Here is a 24,365-nt window from a genome sequence, read left to right as displayed (position 1 = left end):
AATCTTTATAATTTATTGTTAAATTAAAAAGCATTAAAGCATTAAAATACGAAAACAGCATATAACAACTTCACAGAAATAAAACGATTACACCTTTAATTTAAATCATTCTTTCTAAAACAAATGGTCACAAACTATTTAAGAACTGACATTTTTGCTTTGACCTACAGTGTGTTTTTCACCTTATCAAGATTTGATTACAAGTTACTACTAGACTCTGCTATATGAATGTATACTTTGGTTTTCATAGACCATAAATCAAGAATAGATGTTAACATTATTTTTTTGTGCGTGAAAAAGCAAATCTTGCACATAAAAACAAATTAAAGCTCAAAAGACAATTTTATCAAATAAAATTACAATATAAAATTGGGTTTTCCCTTTTTTGCGTGAATACGTTCTGTAAGTTTATCCTCTTTTTTCAACTGTGTTTTGTTCTATTTATTTATTTTTTATTCTGTAATTGACTTCTGCTTTCAATTGGGCATATTTTAAAAAATACCTTCCAAGTGATATAATCTAGGGACCCAAAATGAGCCCACTCTGGCAACAATTTGTTGAAGAACAGTAATTGGGACATGACGAATTTTTGGATAAGAGGTTCACATTTTGTAGCTTTTATTGTACATCTTGTACATCCTCCCCTTTGAAAACCAGTTTTTAAACAATACAAGGTTAAACCAACATTTAAACAGACTAAACAAATGGACTAGTTGGACCTCAGCTGCATGATTGATGGTTATTAGTAGAAAATGAAATAAATTAACAAGTACACAAGCAAATGGTCTTATTTACTGATGAGAGACTGTTCTGTTCTGTCATGCTAAGCTACATAAACGGTCATTAAACAAGATAAAGAATGACAAGACTCCTAATAATATGAAAATAAGGAAACATTACAAGACATAGTTCAGTACAGTACAGTATTAACAAGTAAAATTATACAAAATACTTCTTTTTTTCCAGCAATTAAGACGTTTTGGGAAAATATTTTATTTGTCATGGAGAGCTTAGACACGGTATAACCTAAATTATACCTAAATTCCTGTATGCTAAAAGCACCAAATAAATACATAATAATAAATAAATAGATAAATAAATGTTTGTACTTAAATAATTAAAGATTAGAATAAATACTGGAATTTGCAGGAAAAACAAAACCAGAAGCATAAAGAAATTGCTTCTTCAATTATTCGTGCAGTCTAAGAATACACCTAAAAGTAAAAGCTGAAAAAATGATATTGTATACACCTGTATTATGATATTTGTACAAGCGATAACCTCGGATACAGGAGTCGAGACTTCTTTTTCAAACTGCTGCCTACAAGAACAATTGACTGCAATGAAAAACGTCCTCCGGAAAGACGAGAATCCAAACATTGAAGGATGAATTCCTAAAGAAAGTGCATCCCTTGCAGGGACCTAACACAACTGAATGAAGCAGGAAAAGAGAAGGTAAGCTGGTACACAGCAAGACTCCCACTGCATAGCTGTCAAATTTGTTTCAGATTTCACAAAGCTCCAGGTTTCCTCTCCTCCCAGCATTTCCATATGCTGCCATTTGCAGCCAAAAGCTGTGAATAAACTCTGTAAACAGTGGCAGGCAGGAGCTCAGCAAACCCCTTTCATACAAAATCCTGTCGCTGGTAAAGCCTGGAATCTGTCCGGCTTTAAGAACCAGAGTCTCACTCTTCCAGTTGCTTATTTGATAAAAAAATATCCTCTGGGTAAGTAGCTGGTTCGTGGGTCAATTACTGGCCAGTCCTAGGAGCTTCCGCCAGTGATCACACTAAGTGTGGGTCGTCTGCGGGGCTGACAGTGAAGCGTGATGAAGTCCCTGGACCGGCCCCTACGGGCGACCGCGGCTTGATTGACAAATCCTCTTTTCTTTTCGCCTCTTTGCTTTTGTTTACCCCTGATGGAGACAAAAACAGTGAGATATTACAAGTGTCATAGGAGGAAAAGCATACAGATGGAGAGATTAGTGAAATCCAGACTGCTGGCAGTTTGTGAGGAGAGTCAAAGTTGATTTGAACGTCACCACAACACCTACTACCAGCTATTCAGGATTACTATGAATGAAGTCCATCTGATTTCAGGAAAAAATGTTCCACTGGGGTAAAAACAAGCATAAACCAAACATCTATCTGCATCTATTAATACACTCATAGTGAAGTAAGATAGTGTTTGTTAAAAATAACTCAAAGACAATCTCGATCTTTCAACTTTTCACATAAAAGGCTCAGAACAAAATAAACTGTCTAATTTTGGTGAGTCTGTTTGGAATTTCTGAACTTCCCTGATGCCCTTGAAACGAGGTGAGCGAACAAGATGGAGAGTGAAAGTCAAACAAGCTGCATAAAATGTGGGAATAACAGCTTAGGACTTGCATTGTTGAGCAGAGGATTAATACCCCCTCTCAGCTCCGCATGTCACAGTGTCAAGGGGGATGATTATGAGATTAATTCTGGCTGCAGTTTTAGAGAAAGGGGTGGAAGATTTCTCATTTCAGAGGGATGAGACCGGGACATCAGCAATCAGCTCCAGATGGAAACAAACTGATACTGTAAAAGAAGAGTTTGACTGTTTAAATTATAGGCCTAATAAAAAATGATTAAGGACATATTTATTCTAGTTTTAGACACACCAGTAACAGGACTAACATTCTATAACCTGTGGCATTATCAGTGTTTGTGACATATTTATGGAGAGAAAATAGACTAATTTTTGTGTTCATAATTCTTGATTTGTAACTCATACAACACATTTTGTACATAAATTTGTGTACTTGCAATTGAGAATTCAGATTTACAAAAATTACGAATTTCAACAAAATACAACTTACACATGCACAACTTCAAATTACATCAGCTTGAAAAAACTACACCCAAAAATTATGCACAAATCGCTTGTGGCGCACAGACAAAACCGCATTTACGCACAAATCTGATGTGAGACTCTTTTCCGACTCCAAGATTCGTCTGTAAGTGATGCGTTTAAATGCTGAGTCATCAGTTGTTTTATCAGCCGCTTTGTACTTAAATTGTGAAAAATATTTGGTGAAAACTTAACATGTTCCCACTTTCTTAAGCAGGTATGCCCGGTAATTAATATAAAAAGTCTAAATATGCGTTTTCTAAAGTTTCTCTATTCTCATCGCAGCTGCACTTTCCCCCAGCCCACAGTTCCTGGATGCGACTCAGTGTGAAGTATTGTTTGTGCCACTCAGTCTGCATACTGAGCATTTCATCCTGTTTACCTGATCCTGCTTCATCTTCGATTCTGCTTGTTTGCCGCCTGCCCTGACCCTTACCTGGACCCTGACCCCTCTGGTTGCTCTCTGATCTTCCCATCCTCATTGGTGACTTTTGCCCATCTGAACCTGAGTTAGATTTTTGGCCTTTTAGCTGTGTTAATAAACCTGCTGAAGTTGGAACGAGCCATCTGCCTGTTCTGTAACAATAGTGCACTAAATAGTTAGAGTAGTGAAGGAATTTGTGCACAGCCTTATACAGTCAATAGTGTGTCCTTGTGAGGTGTCCCAATGAGAATATACTTGTCTGTTCATTTGAATGGAAAAGTGTGTCTAGAATGACTGCTACTGCTTGAAGTTCAACAACTCACCATGCAAATTCAACTTGCTGCTTTTGACGGTGACTGGACCTGTAGGAGTTGAAGTGCTTAACTCGTTAGTTGGAGTTTCCTGTTGTAAATTAAAAGAGATGGTTGAAGATCAAAACTCAAACATGATCATGTGTATTGGATTTACATAGTGAAAGGTAACTTACCTGGTCAAAATGATAAATGGTGACATCATCAAAAAAGGACACGTTCCTGCCTCTGTCCCTCTCTCTGTCCATCGACTCCTTGGGGGATTTCAGCAGACTTCTCAGACCGACGCGCTTGTCAACGTCTGTCTCTGTGACAACAATCACTCTGCGGGAGCTTTCGTCCTCCTGCTCTTCCTCCTCCTCCTCTTCAGGGTCGCTTCCTTGCAACAGACCCCTTCGTCTTCCGATGCGGTTCCCGATCGTACCGTTCCCAAATCCTCCTTTGCCGCCTGAGGTGAGGGGAAGATTCAGAGCCAGAGGAGGGAGGGCCAGGGACAAGCGTGCTAGCTTTGCTGTGAAACAGTAAGAAAGGAAAATGTGAGGGAAAAAACACAAAAGAACAGTTTGTTGAGGAAATTAAAATTATGTAGCATTTTAGAACTTTTCCCAATTTTTTTCCCAACTGTTCATCCATGAATTGTCCAGTCCCAAACTCAGTTTCTTGTCTTGAAGCTGTTTTAGCTTCAAGGGCAGGTTATTTAGTCAGCTTTTAGGGTAGTAGCCATTGAAATGACAGTAAATTTAGCTGTAGCATGTAATACCATGCATGAAATTCAGTTGTACCACAAAATTAAAAAATCTGTGCACAATTTTTACAAAATGATGTAAAAATTCCTTTAAAAAAACTAAACAGACTTCTGGTAGGACATGGGTCATGTGTTGGTTAAGAGGTGAAAGCACGAGACACAAATCAAAAGCAATGAAATTTGTTTAAGCTGGTATAACTGACTAAGAAAATATTGGATTACCTTTCATCGCCTGGTTTGTTTTCGGCTGAGATATGATGATCTCTGGTTGTTCGAGAACTGGCTCAGATGTTGATATATCCGATTGTTCCGGCGGCTGATTGCTGAGCGGAGCTTCTTGATCCTCGTGACTTAAAAAATTGTAAAAAAGACAAAAATTAAAGACACAAATAATTCAATTATCCACTCATCATAACAGTTGGATTTAGTCACCAATAGTTCCCTTTAAAAAGTGGTTACTTTGTTTTGGGGAAAAAAAGCTTTTTTGTGTAGTTTTATAGAGATGTAGTTTAAGATTAAGATCCTGGCTGGACTGCCTTGTTGTCTGACCATGGAAAGGAACTAGTCTGCATGAATAAAGATTAATTTGATCTAAACATTGCTGTAGCATTATATAAAGCATTTTGTTTGAGATTTGGTTAAACGATGTAAAGAAAGTGGAAAAACACTAAAAAATATATATATTATTATCACCCTCAACTATAGATCCAATTGGTTCTACGACACCATGTCCTTTTTCAATAATAAAAGAAAATAACATTCTTTTTGAAAGGCTCAAAAAAACAATTTTATAAAGAATGGAATCCCTTACTTAATCATTTTAAAACGTTACCAGCAGATACTTAAAATTGTCACATTGGGGAGGGGAGAGGGGAGTTAGCATATCCACATCTGCTACTTTTTTTATTATGCTTGTTACTATTATTCTGCATTATTTTATTTTAAATACTATAGTCATTCTAAAATAATTGTAATATATTATTAATTTATATATATATATATATATATATATATATATATATATATAAATGACCTCAGAAAGAGGGTAAACATGTCAATGCTGTGATGTTGTTTAAAAGAAACAAAAATTCAATAAACTGTGTGAACAAAAAAGAAAATTCAAATTGGATCTTTCATGCAGTGAAGGCAATAAATAAAAAAAAAACTTTGTTGTGTTTTTTAGAAAGCTGCTGACCTAACACTAAATCAAGAATCATTATTTGCCATTTTCCATGATGCAGAAATTTCAGATACTGAGCAAAAAAAAAGAAAGCATAAACATATGCAAGTTCTGTTTATTATTAGAATACCGTTAACCTCTTAAGTCCTTGCATCTACATGCGTGGACATCACATTGTGGATTGTACTGTATTTTGTCAGTAATTAATTCTGCTTAACTGAGATCCAATGATTAAAGAATAAAAAAGGAATATCAAACAAGAGCTCAGGTCTTAAGAGGTCAAAACTCACGTTCTTACAGTATCTCTTACTGCACATTGCTCAGCTGCTATTCAGAGAGAAAATGCTCATATTTAAAATATATAAATGAATTTATACATGGAATGCCACAGAAAATTTAAGACATAAAACAAAAAAAGTTTTTTTGTCTTACCCTGTCATTTAACCATATTTATGATTGTGTTTCCTGTTTTTTATTATGTCTTTTGCATTTTATTTTTTCTAATTACCTTACATCTTGTACTGTTTCTTAATGTTATTGACAAATGACCATATTTGTCAGTAAATTTTAATGCAAAATGAATTTAAATTAGCTATAAATGCCAAAAATTGATTGTTAAGATTTAAAACTAAGTTTTTTTTAATATTCAAACACTATATTTCAAGAAACTATAGGGTGATATTTAAAAACAAGTAAAATCATTGTCTTTTTAAGTCTTGACTTCACCATTTGATCAGTGAGAAACAGGCCCTAAGGTTGCAGGCCTCGGCCATTATCCACTAATTCATTGCTAATTAGATAAAGATGTTCTACAAGTGTCAAACTGGAAAGATGAGCCATAACTGGACCACCTTTAAATGCTTCTAATGTTTCTCTGGTATGAGGACTACATCCACAAGCTTTATGATTTATGTGATGCTGATTCCTTTTGTTCTGAGCTTTCATACCTCTCATCCTCTTCTTGATCTCTCACGGACATCAGTTCATCGCTTTCTTCAGCTTGTTCCCCCCAGGTCCGGAGCATAACTGTGTCTTTTACTGTGCGTCCCCACAGGACGTTTGTTTTCACGTTTTCGCTGAGGGAGAACTGTAACCTCTCCTCACACACCTGAAGAAAATCACCCACATAGATGAACAAGATCTGTCTGAACAAAAAACGAGGCTACTGTTGAGAAAAGTAAACGTGCTCACCTGCATCATGAGGCCATTTTTTGTGGTCATTTTGGAAAGAGATCCCTGGTCCTTCACATCAGGACTCGCTGATCTCTCCCCCTCATTTCCATCCACAGGTGAAGATTCCTTATCCGGAAGATCCTGTTTCATATCAGGAATCACATCCTCCTTTAAATTCATCGTTTTCCCTGTGCTCTCATCAGGAGTAGAAGAAGCCTCAACTGCATCCTTCTGTTCAGGAGTTTTCTTTAAAGACTCCAAAAGCTCCAGATCTCCCAAGAAAATCTCCCCCAGAGTTTCCTCCTCATTCGCAGAGATGCAACACAATTGCTCTAGTTTCTCAAAATCCTCCAGAAGCTCCTCGTCCAGATCCTTCCACTCGGAAATCAGCAGCTGCGGGATGTTTTTCAGAGGATCCTGGCTTGAAGAGTTATTTTTCGGGGAAACATTATGATGACTTTCAGCGCTGGGTGGAAGGTCGCCATCATCCGCTAGTGTTATATGCACAGAGGGGGGGTTCAGATTGGCTGAAATCCCTTTACTCTGAGTTGGTGTTAAGTCTTCCAGAAGTGCTTCGGATTCATTTGTGTCGTTAACTGGGGAGATATATGACTCTGTCCCGGCGTTGGCAATAAAATCTTCAAGATTCATGTGACTCATAAAGTCCTTTTCCTCTATGACAGATGGAGGTGGACTAGGGAAGGAATCATCTAAGCTCTCCAGTTTATCATCTTGCAGGTCGAGGTCTATGCTTGCTGGTGGACTGGGAAAATCCACAGAGCTGAAGTTGTCCACCTCTGAACACGGCTGACTTCTTTCATCCTGTGTTTCAATGGGGCGGAATTGAACTGCACAAGCCTCTTCAGTGTTAGAAGGACATGTTCTTTCTTCAAAATGTCTCGGTGAGAGATGTGGTCTCACTGGAACTTCTAAATCCAAACCTGGTTTGTCAGTTTCCAGGTCTGAGAAGTTTTCAGGAGGATTCTCAAATATATCAAAACTTTCTGAACCCTGACTTAAATGATTTTCACAAGTCGAACCGTCTACTCTTAATTGACTTGAAGACCATCTGTTAAAGTTCTGGTTCTCCTCTGTCTTAAATGGTTCTGCATATGATGTAATCAGAGTTTTTCTATGAACTAAGGTGATATCCTCAGGAATTTCTCTATTTTCTGCTTCAACCTTTGAGATGCATTGCGGATCGTTTTTTAACGTTTCAGTGTCCTTAAGGTTCTCTATGTTTTCTTCTTGTTGTATTTCTGCTGCAGTCTCCTGGATTTCAGTAGCCTTTGAGTTCCACGTGTTGCCTTGTCCTTCATTGGGCCACGTCTCTTCACAGCTTTTCAAGACAGCAGGGTGAGGTTCACTTCCTGCAAGTTCATCGTTTTCTTCGGCCTCCCAGAACTCAAGCCTCCCCCCTACTTTCCAAGCCGTGTTACTAAGCCCAGAGGAAAACTCTGATCTCAGCTCAACTTCTTGGCACCTTCTCTCCGGAGAGGCCCACTGATCATTCTCATCAGGCCACAATCGTGTGTCCCTGGACAGGCGATGGCAGTCGAGCTCACCTCTGACGGCTCCAGCTTCTGGTCTCTCATCGTTCTCCTCTAGGCCGCTCCACAAGTCTTCACTCGTCACATCCAGCCTCTCATGGGAGCTGTCATTCACTTTTTCAGCATAGGGAATTGTGTTTTCTTCTCTGAGTTGGGGGGAGTTTCCCTTCGGGCTGGTTCTCAGCTCAGCAGAAGCTTGGTGCAAGTCTGTCTCCATCGAGATGTCGTCATACTCTCTGGCATTGGAGTTGTGTAGACTCAGACTCAGACCCAGCTCACTATGGTCCAGACTATCCCCCTCCACATCCTGCTTTGACCATGGAGACGTTGGACCGTTCACTTCATTACCAAACAGCTTCCCATCACACCTTAGCTGGGTTTCTGTCGTACTAACATCATTACTGGATGGAATTTCACATAGATTAGATACCCTGAAGTCTATGCCGCCACTTTTAGATGGAAGTTCAGATTCCTTATCTGTCGTTGGTGATTTCAGGGACTCTGCTTGAGTCAGATCTATAACAGTGCTGCAGCCATCGTTGCTCTGCCTAAGCTTGTCTTCTGACTGGCCACCAGATAGAAACTTAATCGGATCACACGTCCCAGCAGAACTCTTGGAATGTAAATTTGAATGGGTCTCGTTGGAGTCCTGACAGTTGTAATTTGTCATGGTGTACTTCACACCAACCGTGCAGGAGCTGTCTATCACCAGTCCTTTCAATGGTTCATGGTCTATTATTTGAAATAGCGTATCAGTTAAGTTAGTACAGCCCTTGACATCAGGTTTAAAAATGTCTCTCTGAGTAGACCCCAGCCCTTTGTTTAGAAGATCTCTAGAATTTTCAGTTTCAGGGATTTTCTGATGGATTTCTTCCATCTTGTTGCAAATCTCAACAGTTCCTTCTCCCCCAGTTTGTGTTTTGTGATCTAACACGTGTAAACAGTTGCGTAAAGGGCTTTTCTCCTTCAGCTCTCCCTCCTCTTCGGTTTTCTCCTCTATACCTGTCAGTGTTCCCCTCTCGCCCCCTCGACTGCTGCTTGGTCTGGAGCTGATAAGTCCGTCGCTGCTCCTCCTGTTCATCCCTTCGCCCTCCCAGTCACTATCTGAGAAGTAGGCAGAGTCTCGATGTGGCGTGTCACTTCCCAGAGCTCGCCACCCACCCATTCCCCCTCCTCCAGCTGCTGTCCACGAATCGCTGGGTGTGAGGCAGTCGGCTGAGCTGGAGGTCATGGGGGACAGGACTGAGTCAGTAGGGGTGATGAGGGACCCGTCGGATGATGGGTCCCATTCTGGAGTGACTGCAGGACTGGGCTTCCCTTGCGTGACATAACAAGGTTTGTCTTGACCATTTTCATTGCCCCAACATGGATTTACTCCATTTGTGTCTGCAAAGCTGCTGCTACCACTAACATGAACACTTTTAAAGCTTTTCAAATCATCTGTTTCGTTAGAATCCGACCTCCCCTTTAGCTGATCTTCACTTTCATGGCTATGGACTTGAAATTCCTCCTTTGTGATCTCCCCATTTCCCATCCCAGCAGTATCCTGGCGTTTGTTGGTCATGTCTGATTTGTTCCCACGCAGTATCACAGTGATGGGCTCTGTTCCACTCTCAGTGGATTCAGAAGGAGAGAGATCCGACAGGTCTATTTTCTCTCCTCTGGCAGGTAAGGCTGGGCCATCAGAACACTCCTCTTCGTCTTTCTGACCCTCAAGCTCTTGGTTGTGTAACAAACCGTTTTTGGGCATGATTTCTGAAAACACAAACCCACCAGACTGGCAGTGATCAGCATTGTTTCCCGAGCTGTCTGTGTTCAGTTGGTGTTTGGAGGATCCTATGTGGAGAACGGGGATCTCTGGTCTGACTGAAACCTTTATCTCACTCTTCTTGGCGCGTTTGGTCACCTGGGCATAGATAGCCTCTGTCGGCGGGTCATCTTTACCTTTGCTGGATGCTCTTATGGAGCTCTCTGACTGGAACGTGATGGTCTGAGCTGAGTTTGGGTCTATGCATATGGATTCATACTCAGGAGAGAGTGGAGTAGGGGAGTAAGAAGGATCTGCTTCCTTGTTGTTTGTGCAAACGTTTTGCCTTGATATGATTTCAGTCAGAAAGGTCTCCGCTGACTGGATTTCTTTTAGAAACTCCTCTCTGGTCATTTCAGTTTTCTGCGATGGCTTTGAAGTCAAAGGAACTTCCGATTTTTGCTTGTCTGCTGTGATATCAGACAAAAGAGAGCGGGATCTTCGTATCCCTTTAGAGTAGGCTTCTTCAGCTTCTGTGTACGAGGGGAGATCTGAACCATGAGGCTGCAGCCTGGATCCTGTAGGATAGAGGTACTTCACCGGATCACTGTCTGATCCTCCTTCCATACCCATCCTTCCAGTGTCGATTTCTGTGAGAAAAAGGTCATTCTGGAGTTCCTTGTTGACTGTGATGTCCTCCTCGGCCTCTATCCAGTGTTTCTCTTGTGTCCACGGCTGTCCGGTCGAGCCAACTTCTGTGATCAGAGACTGGGATCGGCGTATCCCTTTTTCTGGCAGCACAAAGTTACCCCATCTGTCCTTGTCTTTTTGTTTCTCCATTTCTCCATCCCACAAAGCCTCCGGCTTGAGCTCATGGGACTCGGCCACGCTGGAAATCTCTGTCAGAAAAAGATGCATAGGGGATTTTTTGGCTGCAGCGACAAGTTCTGCTTGCAGTTCAGCATCCTCCCTCCAAATGGCAGGCAAAATTGTGTCGAGACGTGACTGAGTCCTTTTCATTCCCCTAGAGAAGAGCTCTGCTGTGGCGGGATCCGTGTCATCAGATAGGCTGGACTTAGTGACAGTTGTTTTATTGCCAGCTCTCTCGGGGGACACGAATGGCGATTCGTCTTCATCTGAGTAGGTGGGGCTGGATGAAGACTGTCTGTCATTCACAGAGTTTGCGGGCTGAGGGCGGGGTGTGGGGTTTTGGTATATGGGTCGCAGAGGGTTTTCCCTGCGGATAGGGGAATCAAAGTCTTTTGAACGGAAATGCGAGGTCTCCCTGAAGGTGCTGGGCCTGGTGTCCCGCTCTCGCTCAGCCATGTCACAGGATAGCGGGTCTCCGCAGGCTTTCTGCATCTGTGGCCTGCTGTATCTGGAGTAAACGTCGGCTGTGTTATAGTTGGGGATAATTCGTTGGGGTTTGGAGTGGGGAGGAAGAGGGGGAGGACATGTCTGAGAAGGCTGAGGGTAAACCGGATGACTTGATGGGGGTATGGAGGGTGACAGGGAAGGAGAAGGGGGCAGAGTCTGCCGGGGCCGGTGAAGCCCGAGGTGATCAAAGGTAGATGATGGGCAGGAGCTCATGTGAAGGGGGTCCGTCTCGATTTTTCCACTCATGGTGTATTGAGGGAGTCCTCTATAACCAAGAGGGGGGGCAGGTAGGGGGCGCGAGTGAAGTGGGTTGGTTGAAGACAGTGACATGGAGCGCGGCTTTGGAGGGAGGACCGGAGCTTGAGAAGCCGTGTACTTTTTTCCGCCGTTGTTTTTCTTGTCATCATCGTCATCGTCCTCATTTAAATCCACCACAGAGAAGTCTGTCACTCTGCTGGAAGTGTCTCTGAACTCAACCACGCCTGTGTTTGGCAGCTGGATCTGAACTTCACTCGACCGGACTGTCTGCAGAGTCTTACTCTTATGAGAAGAACAAAAAGGAACCCGGTCTTTTCCCAACATTCCACTGCGAATCTCCACAAGCTCCACATCTCCGGGGCTGACTGAGTCGGAGCGTGCAGACGGCTTTCCTTTAAGGGTTGGGGACTTGTCTTGAGGAGTGTGCTCCTCCAGTCTGATGTAGTACTCACTAGCGAGCGAAGGGCTGCGAGCACTTATCACCGGCACCACAGTGGGAGTGTCCAAAGACTGTCTGTGGTTACTGTTCACAGTTGGGATTGGCTGAGGGGGAGGGAGAGGTTTGTATCCTCGTCTGGCATTAGCCTTCTCCCAGAAATACTCAAAGTTCAAGCCTTTGCTGGTTTCTGTGACTGTCAGGATGTCGTCCAGCTCGGTCGAGGATGGCGTGATACAGTTCCCCACAGGGTCCAGCAGCGGGTAGGAGTTGTCTCTGCCCTCCCGGCAGTACTCTCTGTCCCTGTGCCGCTCGTTTGCTGCATTCTGTAAGGCAGGAGGACGGAGCAGATCCCAGCGCCTTTCAAACGACTCTTCGCTCTCCCCTCTCCTTCCTCTGCCCTCCTCGTACTCTTCATCCTCTTCATCTTCATCCCCGACACTCCCTCTCGCTGCTCTTCGCTCAGCAGCCAGGAGAGAGGAGAGGAGGAGGAATATTTCAGCTACAGAGGGGCGCTGTGACGGCGGGAGCCAGCAGGACTGCATGATCTCATACCTGCAGGACAAAAGAAAAAAAATGATTAACGAGTTCATGTGTTTCTGGAGTAACGTTTTTAATTCATTTTAATCGAATCATTATAAATCATGACTCATTTAATCACAGATTAAGTGCTTACCAGTAATCTGCATGAGACAATTTGAGTCTTGGTTGTGCCAGTGTGATTTGTCGCTCCCTAATGACAAAGGTCAACACCTCTTCGTCACTCAGATGCCTGTGAGGTTGAGCGCCAAACTCAAACAGCTCCCATATCACCACCCCCAAAGACCTAGAACAAAAAAGTCCATGAATCAACCTAATGACTTAAATTCATTATTATATATAATATTAAAATACATTTGATCCAGGCTATACATTTTTATTTACGAACAACAGGTGTATGATTAAAAAAAAAACGTTTTTCTGCATTAAAACACAAAGGATACAGTATTAGAAACCACTGAGATGGCTCTTCTGATGAAGAGTCAGTAAAACCATGTAAGGAGTGGGCGCTAGGCTAACTTAAAATAGCACAAACTAAAATGGAAAGCTGTTCTGTGGAACTTCAAATCACACATGAGAAAAATACAGCTGGAATCTATGATAGTAGGTGGATGATAGTTCTATGATGATAATATTTTCTAGGAGCACATGCAGCCCCTCAGTCTTTTGTGGACTATGATCATGGCTAATTGTGCTGATAAATTCTATTATTTTTGGTAATCCAACCAGTTGTATGTGTATCAAGACACTATTTTTCCATAACTCTCCATTTGGAGGGGTAATGTAGAGGAAGGGAGAAGGGCTAGAGCAAAGGGAAGAATTTGGATTGCGCCCAAGACTCTTCCAAATGTTGGTGGAGGACATGCGCTAGTAAACAATAGAAAAATTCCCTCCCTGCTTGTTTACATGTGTGCTAACTGCATGGTCAAATATGCACATTTAGCACATCCTTGAATGTGCGTCACATGCCTAATGTGAACGTAGCTTCAGTTTAAGCAGCAATGTACATGCTACATTTAAAGTCCACTCGAACTATATTTATTTCCTTTTTTAAATTGTTCTCAGTGGTCTTTTAATTATGATTATACAGTTTATAGCCAAAATCAAAAAGCCGTTGTAGTTTTTTAAGATATATTTTCTCATTAGAAATTTGCCTCTGAGTTGTAGAAGTTAGCTGTTCCTAATTACTCATCAGCTCTTTGTTTAACTCTCCCGCTAGCTTGTAGCACCTCACAACTCTAAGCTAACATTAGCGTTGCATTAGCGTTTTGAGCCAGACAGCAATTCAGACGGAGAAAATAAAGATGTTAATTGAGCTATTTGTCTGTAAGTGGATGCATGTGAATTTTAGCGAAGAATGAAGAACTTGGACCACCCATGTGAGATGATGAAACACAAACTTTATCTGTTTTAAACAGCGGGTTTTCATCTGTTTTGATTCAACAAGATTTGAATAAAGAAATACTCAAAAATGCAGTTTTAATCTGAAATTATTTTATATATGTCCTCTATCATGAGAAAAATCCTACAAGAACATGTTAAAAACACCGAAAACAAGATTTTCATTGGAGTGGGCCTTTACATTATGACTTGCCCAATCCGAGTTCTTCCCCTCTCCCTATCCCTCCATTTGAAGGAGCATTTTTAGTGTAAATGTGTCCGGAATATTTTGTTTTAAATCCGACCCTCCAAGCGGAAGGATACAAAATCCTCCGTCACAAGGGTAAAAGTCGCACTGAGAAGCCTTTTTCTTCACGTGGGTGCCCTCTTAACCACAGAAGTTTACATTTAAATGTATGTAGTGACTTTGTCTTGTAGTATGACCTTTTTGAAGTTATAAAACTTCTGTTGTTATGTATATTTGAGCACTGGAAGCTCTGCGCTAAAGCTAGCAGACTGACGATTACTGGTGACATCATCAAACAAAAGTGACAGCTGAATTATGAGACACTATTTTTTTCGTAACTCTCCGTTTGGAGGGCTAAATAAAGGGGAAGGTTTAGAGAGAAGGGAAGAATTCGTGGTGTCTGTTTTTCACTCTGTGTTCATAAGATTACATGTTTTTTGGCACATGAGAAAGAGATTAAACACATACCACACATTGCTGGTTTTGGTTTGGTCGGTAACGATGAGGGATCCTCTGTATTCCTCCAGTAGTTCCGGAGCAATCCAGCGCAGTGGAATCCAGAGTTTGTCTGGAGTTAGGTAATAATCCTCCTTCACATGCACACAAGAGTATCAGTTACCAAGATCATGGGATCTACTTAAGAACATATATTTGTAGAGGAAAACAAACATTCAGGTCTTTGTACCTTATAATGGTTATGAGATAGACCGTAATCACCGATCCTGACAGTGAGGTCAGAGGTCAGAAGACAGTTTCTTAAAGCCAGATCACTGCAGGTAAAAGCACAAAACTGCTAATTAGACAAATAAAAATCCCTGCTCAAGTACTGACGTTTTGTTGAAGGCATTACTGATAAACAAAGGTACTTTGGTGTCTCACCTGTGGATGTAGTTGTTTTCATGAAGGTGCAGCAGGCCTGAGGTGATCTCATAAGCCATCCTCTGAAGAGTCAAGAGATCCCTGGTTGGCAGGTCTGGAGTCATCCCATCTGATTTGCGCTGAGCTCGAAGGTATCGCTTCAGGTCACCCTGTGTTTACATCCAAACAGCGACAAATGAGCTCAGTGTGTACGTATAGGAGCAGACAATCCTAGTATTTTATACATTTTGCTGAAAAAAAAAAACTTGATATAAAACCATAATATTACAATTTTTTTAATCTTGTTTTTTTTTTTCACGAACCAGTGCCAAAACAACAAGCCACACAAATGACATATTTTGGAATAAATTTGCCAGGAAGGGAATCGAATTAAACCTATATGGAAAAATTAAAATATATGTGCATAAATGGACAATGAGAGTCTTTATGAGACAAGGTAAAAGCACTCTCAGTAACAACACACTAATGTTGTTGGACCGCTCCCTCTGTGCAGCCGCAATTGATCTGCTTGAGTCTTTGTTTGGCAGGAAGGTCCACTCACAGGGTTTTCTTAATCAGTCCCTGATCAGGCCTGCTGAGAGCAGCAAAACAAACTGATCGGACATTTAAATGATGGAGAGAACTCTTGAAAACATTTCAAATTAGAACATTTTGAATTTATGCATAAATTAGAGAGTAGGGGGTTTGTAATAGAGATTAAAGAGCAGCGTGAGATTATAATTTAAGAATTTTTTTTTTGCAAAAATATGAGGCACCTCAGATTTACTGCTCATAGTAACGCAGGGTTGGCTTTTAGGAGAGCTCTGGTTTGTGTACAAGACGTTCAGGTCAGCTTCGCCCACTCAAATGTACTTACAAGTTGACAGAACTCCATGACCAGCAGGAAGGGAATGCTTTCACTGCACTGCCCCAAACACTGAAGGATGTTGGGATGCTTGAGGCTCCTTACAGAGAAAAAACGTATTTTACATCACGTCAAGAAACCATTCATTCATCCTATGAATTTGGCTGTATTAACAATTATGTTAATACAGCGAGGAAATTGACTTTTTAAGAAAATATAAACCTGGAAACGAAGACCTGAAGGTGATCGCTGAATATCTGTGAAGGCTTTAAAAGCATTTTTATAAAGGTTGGACATAATTGCTGCTAATTCCAAGGTAAATGCCAAAATAGATGACAATGCAAAAACAAAAAAGCAAATAAATTAAATTTTAACTGCTAAAATTGTCTAGAAACAGAATATTCAAATTTCAGTAGCAACAGAGATTTTAGTAAAAGGCCATTAAAATGTAGTTGACTGATATATTTCCTCAAGAAAGTTCAGAATGAAAACAAATGTTTATTTTAAGTCTTAAACATTATAAAAGCTATATTTTCTAGGAGTGTAAGAACATATGAATTCAGTGAAAATATCGCAATACTTTATGTGGCGATACTTGTATTGTTTTAAAAATACTGCCGAGGGAATATTCAATTAATTATTTATACGCACATAACCTTTGTTTTCTACTTTACTATTTTCAAAATTACCAAACGAGAAGCACCATGAATGTACTTGGATAAAAACAAATTGTTTATGAGATACAGTTAATGTTCTGTTCATTAAATAACATGTATTTTACACTTTGTGAAAAACTTATTAATAATCAGATCATTCCTAAGTCATAATTAAAAAAAATAGTGAAATATTATCTGGTACTGTCTTGGGATATTTATATATATATATATATATATATATATATATATATATATATATATATATATATATATATATATATATACTGTATATGTTATTATCATGACACGTGTATCGCAATAGGTATTGTATTGCCAGACTCTTGCCAATACACGTCCCTGATATTTACTACTTATATCCTGTAATTAAAAAAATGTCTCAGTTTCAAAAATATTAGTATAATAGAAAGAATCCTAAATAGAAAAATATAAAAAAAGCCCAACAATAGTTTTTAAAAGGCATTAAATGCTAAATATTATGTGTTCTAAAATTCAAACGTACAAGCAAGAATTTCTTGAAAGAGCTGAACATTTAAGTACCTAAATAGTTAAAACTCTGACTCAGAATTTACTCAACCAGATAATTCCAAGTCACTAGTCAGTTAGTGACGCCACTTCCATTCTTTCGCTTTATTGTCAAATAAAATATTTATGGACTCTTAAATACCAGCGGCTGTGTTCCTTCCTGTGTAGCAAAAGCTGCTTCAATGCAAGTTTCAAGAATGGTTCTCACCTGTACGGCTCGGATTCAGCGAGGAATTTCCTCTGCTCCAGAGGGCTAGCACTGACTCGGAGCTCCTTCACCACCGCCTGAGAGGAGCTGCAGTCACACAGCACCTCAGCCAGGATCACCTAGAGGAGACCCCAGACGAAAACCAGGGGAGATCCAGCCAGTAACCAACGCGATTTATCAGAAAGAGGCAGTGAAGAGGGATTTTCTCACCTTTCCAAACCAGCCATTTCCAATCTCCTGAAGGTAGTTTAAAGTGTGTCTTTTAAAACACTGAGATTTTGAGTCTGTGGAAAAAAATTGAAAATATATAGGAATTAGATTAACTCAAATGTTGGCAAATGATGTTCTAATTTTTAAAAAAGGGTAAATCTTTTAACAAACAAAAATGTATTAAAAAATTGATTTAAAAAAGCTCTATACGATGTAAAAGAAAATTTTTTTAAAAAGAATGAACAAATGAACTCCTGGAGCCCACTTTTGTTAATAAACTTTTAATTTTTTTGTTTTAAAAAAATCATAATTGACCTTTTAAGATCAAAGTTCTTGTTTGAAATGCCTTTTTTTATTTTTAGATGCAGGCCTCCTGTTAAGCAGAATCAACATACAACCCAAAATGTGATGTGAACACCAGGTCTAAATCAAATGAATGAGCTTTTGTCACCAGGATGCATCAATAAAAGTTCATCCATTTCCTATATATGTGTATAAAATCACATTGTAAAGAGCAAAAAGCAAACGAAAATATTTTTGAAGAACATTTTTTTTGAGTTTAAAATCAGGTTAACAGTATTCCAAACTCTGCTGCAGAAGTTTGTCAGATCCTAACTTCCACTTCACTGAACGGCAGCAGGGAGTCCACGGCTACTTGAGGTTGGAGACCTTTAATAGATCCACTTCAGCGGTTCGAGCAACAGACCGTGAGGAGCTCAGTCCATGCAGTATCTAATCGTGTGTCTTCGTTTGTTGGAGCAAGAAGACGTGGACGGAGTGTGACAGGTGCATTACCAGCTCCGTCCTGCAGGGCGGTGCAGCTGGACCGGTCTCTGACCGGTAAGGTGTAGACCTCAGGTAGGGAGGGACACGATGACAGACTGTCCTCCTGGATGGGGCTGGAACCCCCGGAGCATTCCTCCCCCTCTGCATTGTCAAACTCCTGGTTGGGCCACACACAATGTTTTAAAATCTACTAAAATGGATTATTTTAAAGCAAATTTTGTACATTTAACAGAAAACACTGAAGTTTGATGCAGGGAAAAATTGGGAAAATTGAATAAAAAAACTTTCACTGACATGCACAAAGTGTGAGACAAACTAAAGGAAGCAGAGAGGTGAATAAATCTCTTACATGTTGAAGACTTACATTGAACCCCACTCCTCCTCTCTTGCAGCACAGGCAGGTGAGGAGCAGCAGAACAAAAGAGACGAGCCCCGAGCAGGAGATGAGGATGACAACGTAGGGTGGAGGCGAGAGGGATGCAGCCCTGGTCTGAGAGACTGGAAAGAAGAAAATTCAAGATTAAAAAAATAAAATGTAAGTGCAGAAATTTTAGGGGTTTTACGCCTCCACATGTACACTTCAGGAAACAAATAGAGATTTCACAGAATCACAGAAGCGTAAAATCTTGTTAACAGAGGTGTTGAGCTCAGAAGGAAACCATTGGAGCGTTTTTTAGCTGCAGATTTCCAACACAGCAAAGAACCCCAATGGACAGTTTGCATCAGGGATTTGGGAGGACAAAGCAGGAGAAGCAAACTAGGTTTTAGATTGAAAACAGCACTGACTGCATAACTAATAGGAAGAAGAAAAAAAAAGTATAGTTCATAAACTGTGACAAATATACCATTCCAGTAAGGACAGTAAGCACGGGGAAAGGGGGGGTAATATCAGAAACGGCATTCCACTATAAGGAAACAATTATGAAGCAAGGGAGGGAGCCTGGAATCGTTATTTCGGCAAAAAAAGGAGCACTAAGTAGGTAGGGATCAGAAACTGGAAAAGAATTAATCAAATCAGGAAGGTTTACTAGTCAGGTGAGAAGGAGAGGGATTGGGATATTTGATATTTGTACCTCAACGTAGTCGAGTGTGGGAAGGGGACCATCTGTAGAAAAGAAAAGGGGCAGGGCAGCTTAGTCAAAAACCCTTTTTGTTTTACTTACTTACTAATAAAAAAACCTTTTTTAATGAAGTTTTCAGCTCCTAAAATTTCCACTCCAATCATCTTTTGGTCTATTTTCAAAGCATTCCCAGTGAATTCAGACTGGAAAAGTCCGTTGGTCCGGATCGAGTCCTGACCTTTGTGTTTGGTCTCTATTCGGACTGATGTCTACTGTAAATTTCTGTTTCAGACCAAAGCTTGTAAACAAAACCACATGAGTAAGAATCTCTTCAGTCATTGGCCAGGAATTATGAGGGCGGGTCAAAACAATGAGAGACAGAGTAATGGAACTCCTAAGCTTTGCAATCTTTGGTGGGATAGTTCACTTATTCAAATTTGATGTTTTGCTGATCAGTTTTGAACCAACATCAGGTTCCACACTGTTTACTGCTGTTTTGGTACTGTGTGGAGGCATTCTGCAAGGTGGTTACTGAAGAGGAGATGCTAAGGTACATTGATAAATGACGATGACATGATGATTGTTGGGAAAACAGTAAAAAACAATTTGTGTATCATGTTTTAAGTTATTTTAAAGAACCTGCATCCATCCAACCATATTTCAATGAGTTGTTGTGTCTCATTGTTGCTCCATGTTACATCCCATAATGTCCGGCTACAGTGGCTGTTTTGGTCCAGTTGTTTTACTTCGAGTGCAGAGCCTATTCAGACTGATGAAACTCAGAACGAACCAAAGCTCAGTCCAATTGGAAACAAACCGAGACCACCAAGACAGCAGTTCCTGGTCCCGGATCAGGGTCTGCTTTGGTGTAATCATGCTAAAAATTTGTTCTGGATTATCTGGAGAAACAAACTTTAGCCTCATTTCCACTGAGCAGTCCGGTACGGTCTGGTCCGGTATTTTGAGCGTTTCCATGTAAAAACGTATTGGGGGCCCCATCCATTGTAGGTCCATGGAAAATAGCCGCTGTTTCCACCCGCTAATTGGCAGAAAGTGATGACGACATTAGAAAGCACCAATATAGCGCTAAGCTAGCAATTTCATTTTCCTCTTTACAGCGATATTCTTCTACAATCTTCTTTCAAAAAACATTGAATTCCTGTTATACACGATGTATAAAAAGTACACCAATAAATAGACGAGCTGCTGGATGACCTCCATTGTTGTTGTTGCTTTACTACGGTTGTACTACAATGACACGCCAGCGGTCTACACCGCACATGTGGCACGAAATAAACCTCTCAGTGGAAGCGAGGCTTAACTAAGTGGAACAGCTCGCCAGAATTAACTGTCCATACTGTACTGCTCACTCAAAAGGAGTCTTTTGGTTCATGTTTAGCTTCAACCAAATGTGTCCAGCCTGAACAGCCTTATTTATGAGGATACCATTTTAGCCGAAAAAAAAAATCTGTGTTGTTTTCTGGGACATAGGTTCTGCAAGGGGCCAGTAAATCAACAGAAATTTGCCTCTGAGTTGCGGGAAGGACTTTTGGGGCAGAGTAAGCCTGCCCGCATTTCCCATCATCCCTTTTATACTCTCTCTTCCACTAGCTTACAGCCCCTCACAACCCAAAGCTAACATTATCCCTGCATCAAAAATGGTGCACAATTTCAGAGCTATCCAGCTATCCAGTAGTTTTGAGCCAGATACCAGCTCAGACGAGGAAAATGAAGACGTACTTGGATCTATTTGTTCACAAGTGGATGCATCAAATTGGAGAGGAGCAGGGAGTTGATTCTACATCACTGCTACAAGCTTTATCTATTAGTATTTTTTCTGCTCCTGATTCACAAATATTTGAATAAAAAATACTCATAAATGCAGTTTTATCCTTTATTTTCTTAATATATGTCCTCTATTGTAAAAAAAAATACACCGTAAAAAGTGGAGTGGGTCTGGAAGCAGGTAAGCAAATAGAACCACCTTGGAGCAGTATTAACTAACGACTTTTTAAGATGACAATAAAGATATTTCAAAGTTTCCTGGGTAACAACATCATTGGGAGTGCTTTATTTCTAAATGCAACATATTGATAAGTCTTGTTGATGTTGTTTAAGACTGTCCAGCCTAACAACATCATGGTTTCACTGACCACGTCTCTCATTAAAATTCAACTAAACATTCCTTGACAAGGTCACGATACTCTAAACACTGCATACATAAATACTGAAGCATGATAAATAATTTAGAAGCCTAAATATGCCTCTAAGAATCCCTCGCCACACATTTTTGCATCTCCTTTTGTCCCAGTGTTATGGTAAGTTGTGCTATAAATGTCAGTCAGAGGGTTAAAAAAATCATCAGATCTTCTAGTTCTGCAGTGATACAAATAAAGAAATTCCAATAAAGCAGTCTAAAGGAGATAAAGCTTTATGGTCATGCAACCTTCACAACAAGGACAAAATGTGTGGTCCTGATTCTGAACGGGCCTGCCTTCACTCCAAACATGCGCCACCAACATCCCATCTTTTGCGCACACTTGTGAGCAGTCCTATTCTTTCATCTGTGCCCAGACAGATGTCCAGACAGACACTGCATATTAATAGGAACCCGAACATGGGGGCCTTTTTTCTTTTTTTTTTTTTCCTCACAACACTGCGTGCCAGCAGCTCTAATCAAAACAATACACCATCATACAATGACTGCAAGCACAACACTGGCAGCTTGTGAGGGCTGAGGATCAGAATAAAGATGCCGATGGTGATGCTGGGATGAATAATCTCTCCTGCCATGCGCGGATTATTCTGAGTTTTTTTGTTTACATTTAATTATTTATTTAAATGCCGTCGATATCCGGGCCCCGATTGCAGCAAATGAAGATAAACAGGAGCCGGGCCTAAAGGCGCACCAGCCCCGCTGCTCCTCTGATGGAGGAATCATCCATCGCCTCTGTCAGACTGTTATTCACCTCAGATGGAGGAGGCCCCCTTCCTCTCTCCTCCTTCTTTTTTTTCCCACTGACAACATCTCCTCCTCTGCTCACCTTCCCTCTGCGGGGCTCCGAGGGCTCTCTCCGGGCTGAGGTATGACATGATCCCCGCCAGCGCTACCATCACCCAGCAGTGTGGCCGCATCGTCGCCGCGTCCGGAGCAGCTCCACCATCCGAGCGCCGCCGCCGCCGCCTGTCGGTGTCCTCTTTGCTCCCGTCGTCCCCGCCACGGTCTCCGGGCTCCCTCCGACTCCGTCTACCCCCTCCACCACCTCCTAATAATAAAGAGCGTCTCCTCGCCTTCCTTGTTGTGCTCCCCCCTCCTCCTCCTCCCCTCCTCCTCTAATCCACAATTAAACACGGAGATCAGGATGCTCTATTGTGCGTCCTCGGTGCGCCGCGCGCGCTCCGGGGAGATGAAAACAACCATCCGCGCGCTCTTCTATTTATGAATCCACCGCCTCATGGAAGTCACAGATCTGCAGGTTGTGCTTTCTCCTCCGCCTGTCTACGTCAGACAGACAGCGCGCGCATTGTCATACTCCTGCTTGGTCATCCTGGAGCTGGAAAACACAGAGAGCCCATAATATTCCCACTGGGAGCTAATAGTCTGTCAACTGTGGCTCAGCAGTCTCTTGATAAGGATTTCACACCGGATTATTAAATCAAAACGATCGATCCGTGAATAAAGCCATCAAATCAGGATTTATATTGTAAATGTAAAAGAAACTTTATTGTTTCACCAATTACTGCAGTAATTATCTGATATGACCATTATCTCTTTGCATGTCTGAAATAATGTATTTTATTTTTTATTTATTTTCCAACATTGATTAAAATCAGTGTATTTCTTTTTTAACATTAGGTCAATTCAATTACCAATTTGCCTAAGACACACCAAACTAGTTGTATTGAAGCAATAAAGATCAATTTTTCCCACCCAGGGTTCCTATAGTTTCTTTATGCTACAATTTTTTAAGACCCTTTAAAGGCTATGCATGTCAAACATTTAGGCCAGTTTCTCAGTCTATGTCCCATTTAATACATTATTTCCATGCATAGTAATATATTCCCATTTCATGATCAAAAGCTTCTCATCTTGTTTGTGATGGTCCCTGCTGTGATACTTTAACACTCTTCTTTTTTCAAACTGGCGGTGGACAAACAACTATTAAATCACAAGAAATGTGAAATGGAGAAGTTTCATGCCGCACATATTTTAAGGCTTAGCTATTAAAATTCAAGACTTTTTAAAAGGCTATTTAAGGTATTATTTTCAGTCATAAATTCAACGCTTTTAAGACTTTTTAAAACTAGAGGTGGGTATCACCAATATTTTCCAGAATCAATTTGATTCAACTCTGATTTTTCTCAATTTTTTTTGATCCACTCAATCCAATTTGATTCAACTCAATTTTAAGTTTTGAACGGTTTACACATTTAGACACATTTGTTTAGAAATACATTAATAATCTTTATATGTTTTGAAGATTTTCATATTAATTGGATACAGTTCACATACAGTGAAATTATGATGAGATTGTTAATAGCGTACGGTGTTACGTGGATTCTCAAATGGAGAAACTCCAACAATTGTTCTGCCTCTTCTGGAGAGCGTTTCAGTTTGGCCACTAGGTGGCGATCACATTGCCCCTTAATCCAGAAGAAGAAGAAAGTATGAGCAAAAATAGTGCTCATACTTTTAAAATATTTCCTCAAAGGAGTTTGGAAAATGTAGCCAGTGAGTTTTTAAAGATGTTTTGTCAGTAATGTATGTTTAGCTCGACCGAGCATTAGCATTAGCTGTCTAATGGGAAATCCCAGTATATATTAGCATCAAGCTAGCAAACCTTTTGTGGATTGATTATTGATATATTAAGCTTTGATGGATTAATCGATTTTATTAATCCAGGGATATTTAAGACCCTGCAGGAACCATGTC

General features: G+C 40.6%; 1 protein-coding gene across 2 annotated transcripts; it reads right to left on the bottom strand.

Annotated features, from left to right (window-relative positions):
• Nucleotides 1–584: 584 nt before the first annotated feature.
• On the bottom strand, nucleotides 585–22,970 carry si:dkey-40m6.8. 2 transcript variants are annotated; one of them, XM_024267416.2, is made up of 16 exons: nucleotides 22,477–22,970; nucleotides 18,721–18,869; nucleotides 18,381–18,528; nucleotides 17,586–17,659; nucleotides 17,376–17,494; nucleotides 15,981–16,068; nucleotides 15,125–15,273; nucleotides 14,931–15,015; nucleotides 14,714–14,835; nucleotides 12,755–12,904; nucleotides 6,729–12,633; nucleotides 6,485–6,645; nucleotides 4,580–4,707; nucleotides 3,789–4,123; nucleotides 3,625–3,703; nucleotides 585–1,915 (listed from the first exon to the last, which is right to left on the bottom strand). In XM_024267416.2, exons 1-16 carry the CDS (start codon nucleotides 22,565–22,567, stop codon nucleotides 1,785–1,787), a joined length of 7,914 nt encoding a protein of 2,637 aa, XP_024123184.1. In that variant the 5' UTR covers nucleotides 22,568–22,970; the 3' UTR covers nucleotides 585–1,784. The 2 variants fall into 2 exon arrangements, with proteins under 2 accessions (XP_024123184.1, XP_024123185.1); XM_024267417.2 differs by having other exon boundaries at nucleotides 18,736–18,869.
• Between the last annotated feature and the right edge of the window lie 1,395 nt (nucleotides 22,971–24,365).

This window comes from Oryzias melastigma, linkage group LG16 (assembly GCF_002922805.2).
Source record: "Oryzias melastigma strain HK-1 linkage group LG16, ASM292280v2, whole genome shotgun sequence".
In the NCBI taxonomy this organism is placed as follows: Eukaryota; Metazoa; Chordata; class Actinopteri; order Beloniformes; family Adrianichthyidae; genus Oryzias; species Oryzias melastigma.
Note: the sequence above shows the minus strand (reverse complement) of the source record. Positions and strands in the feature narration are given on the sequence as shown.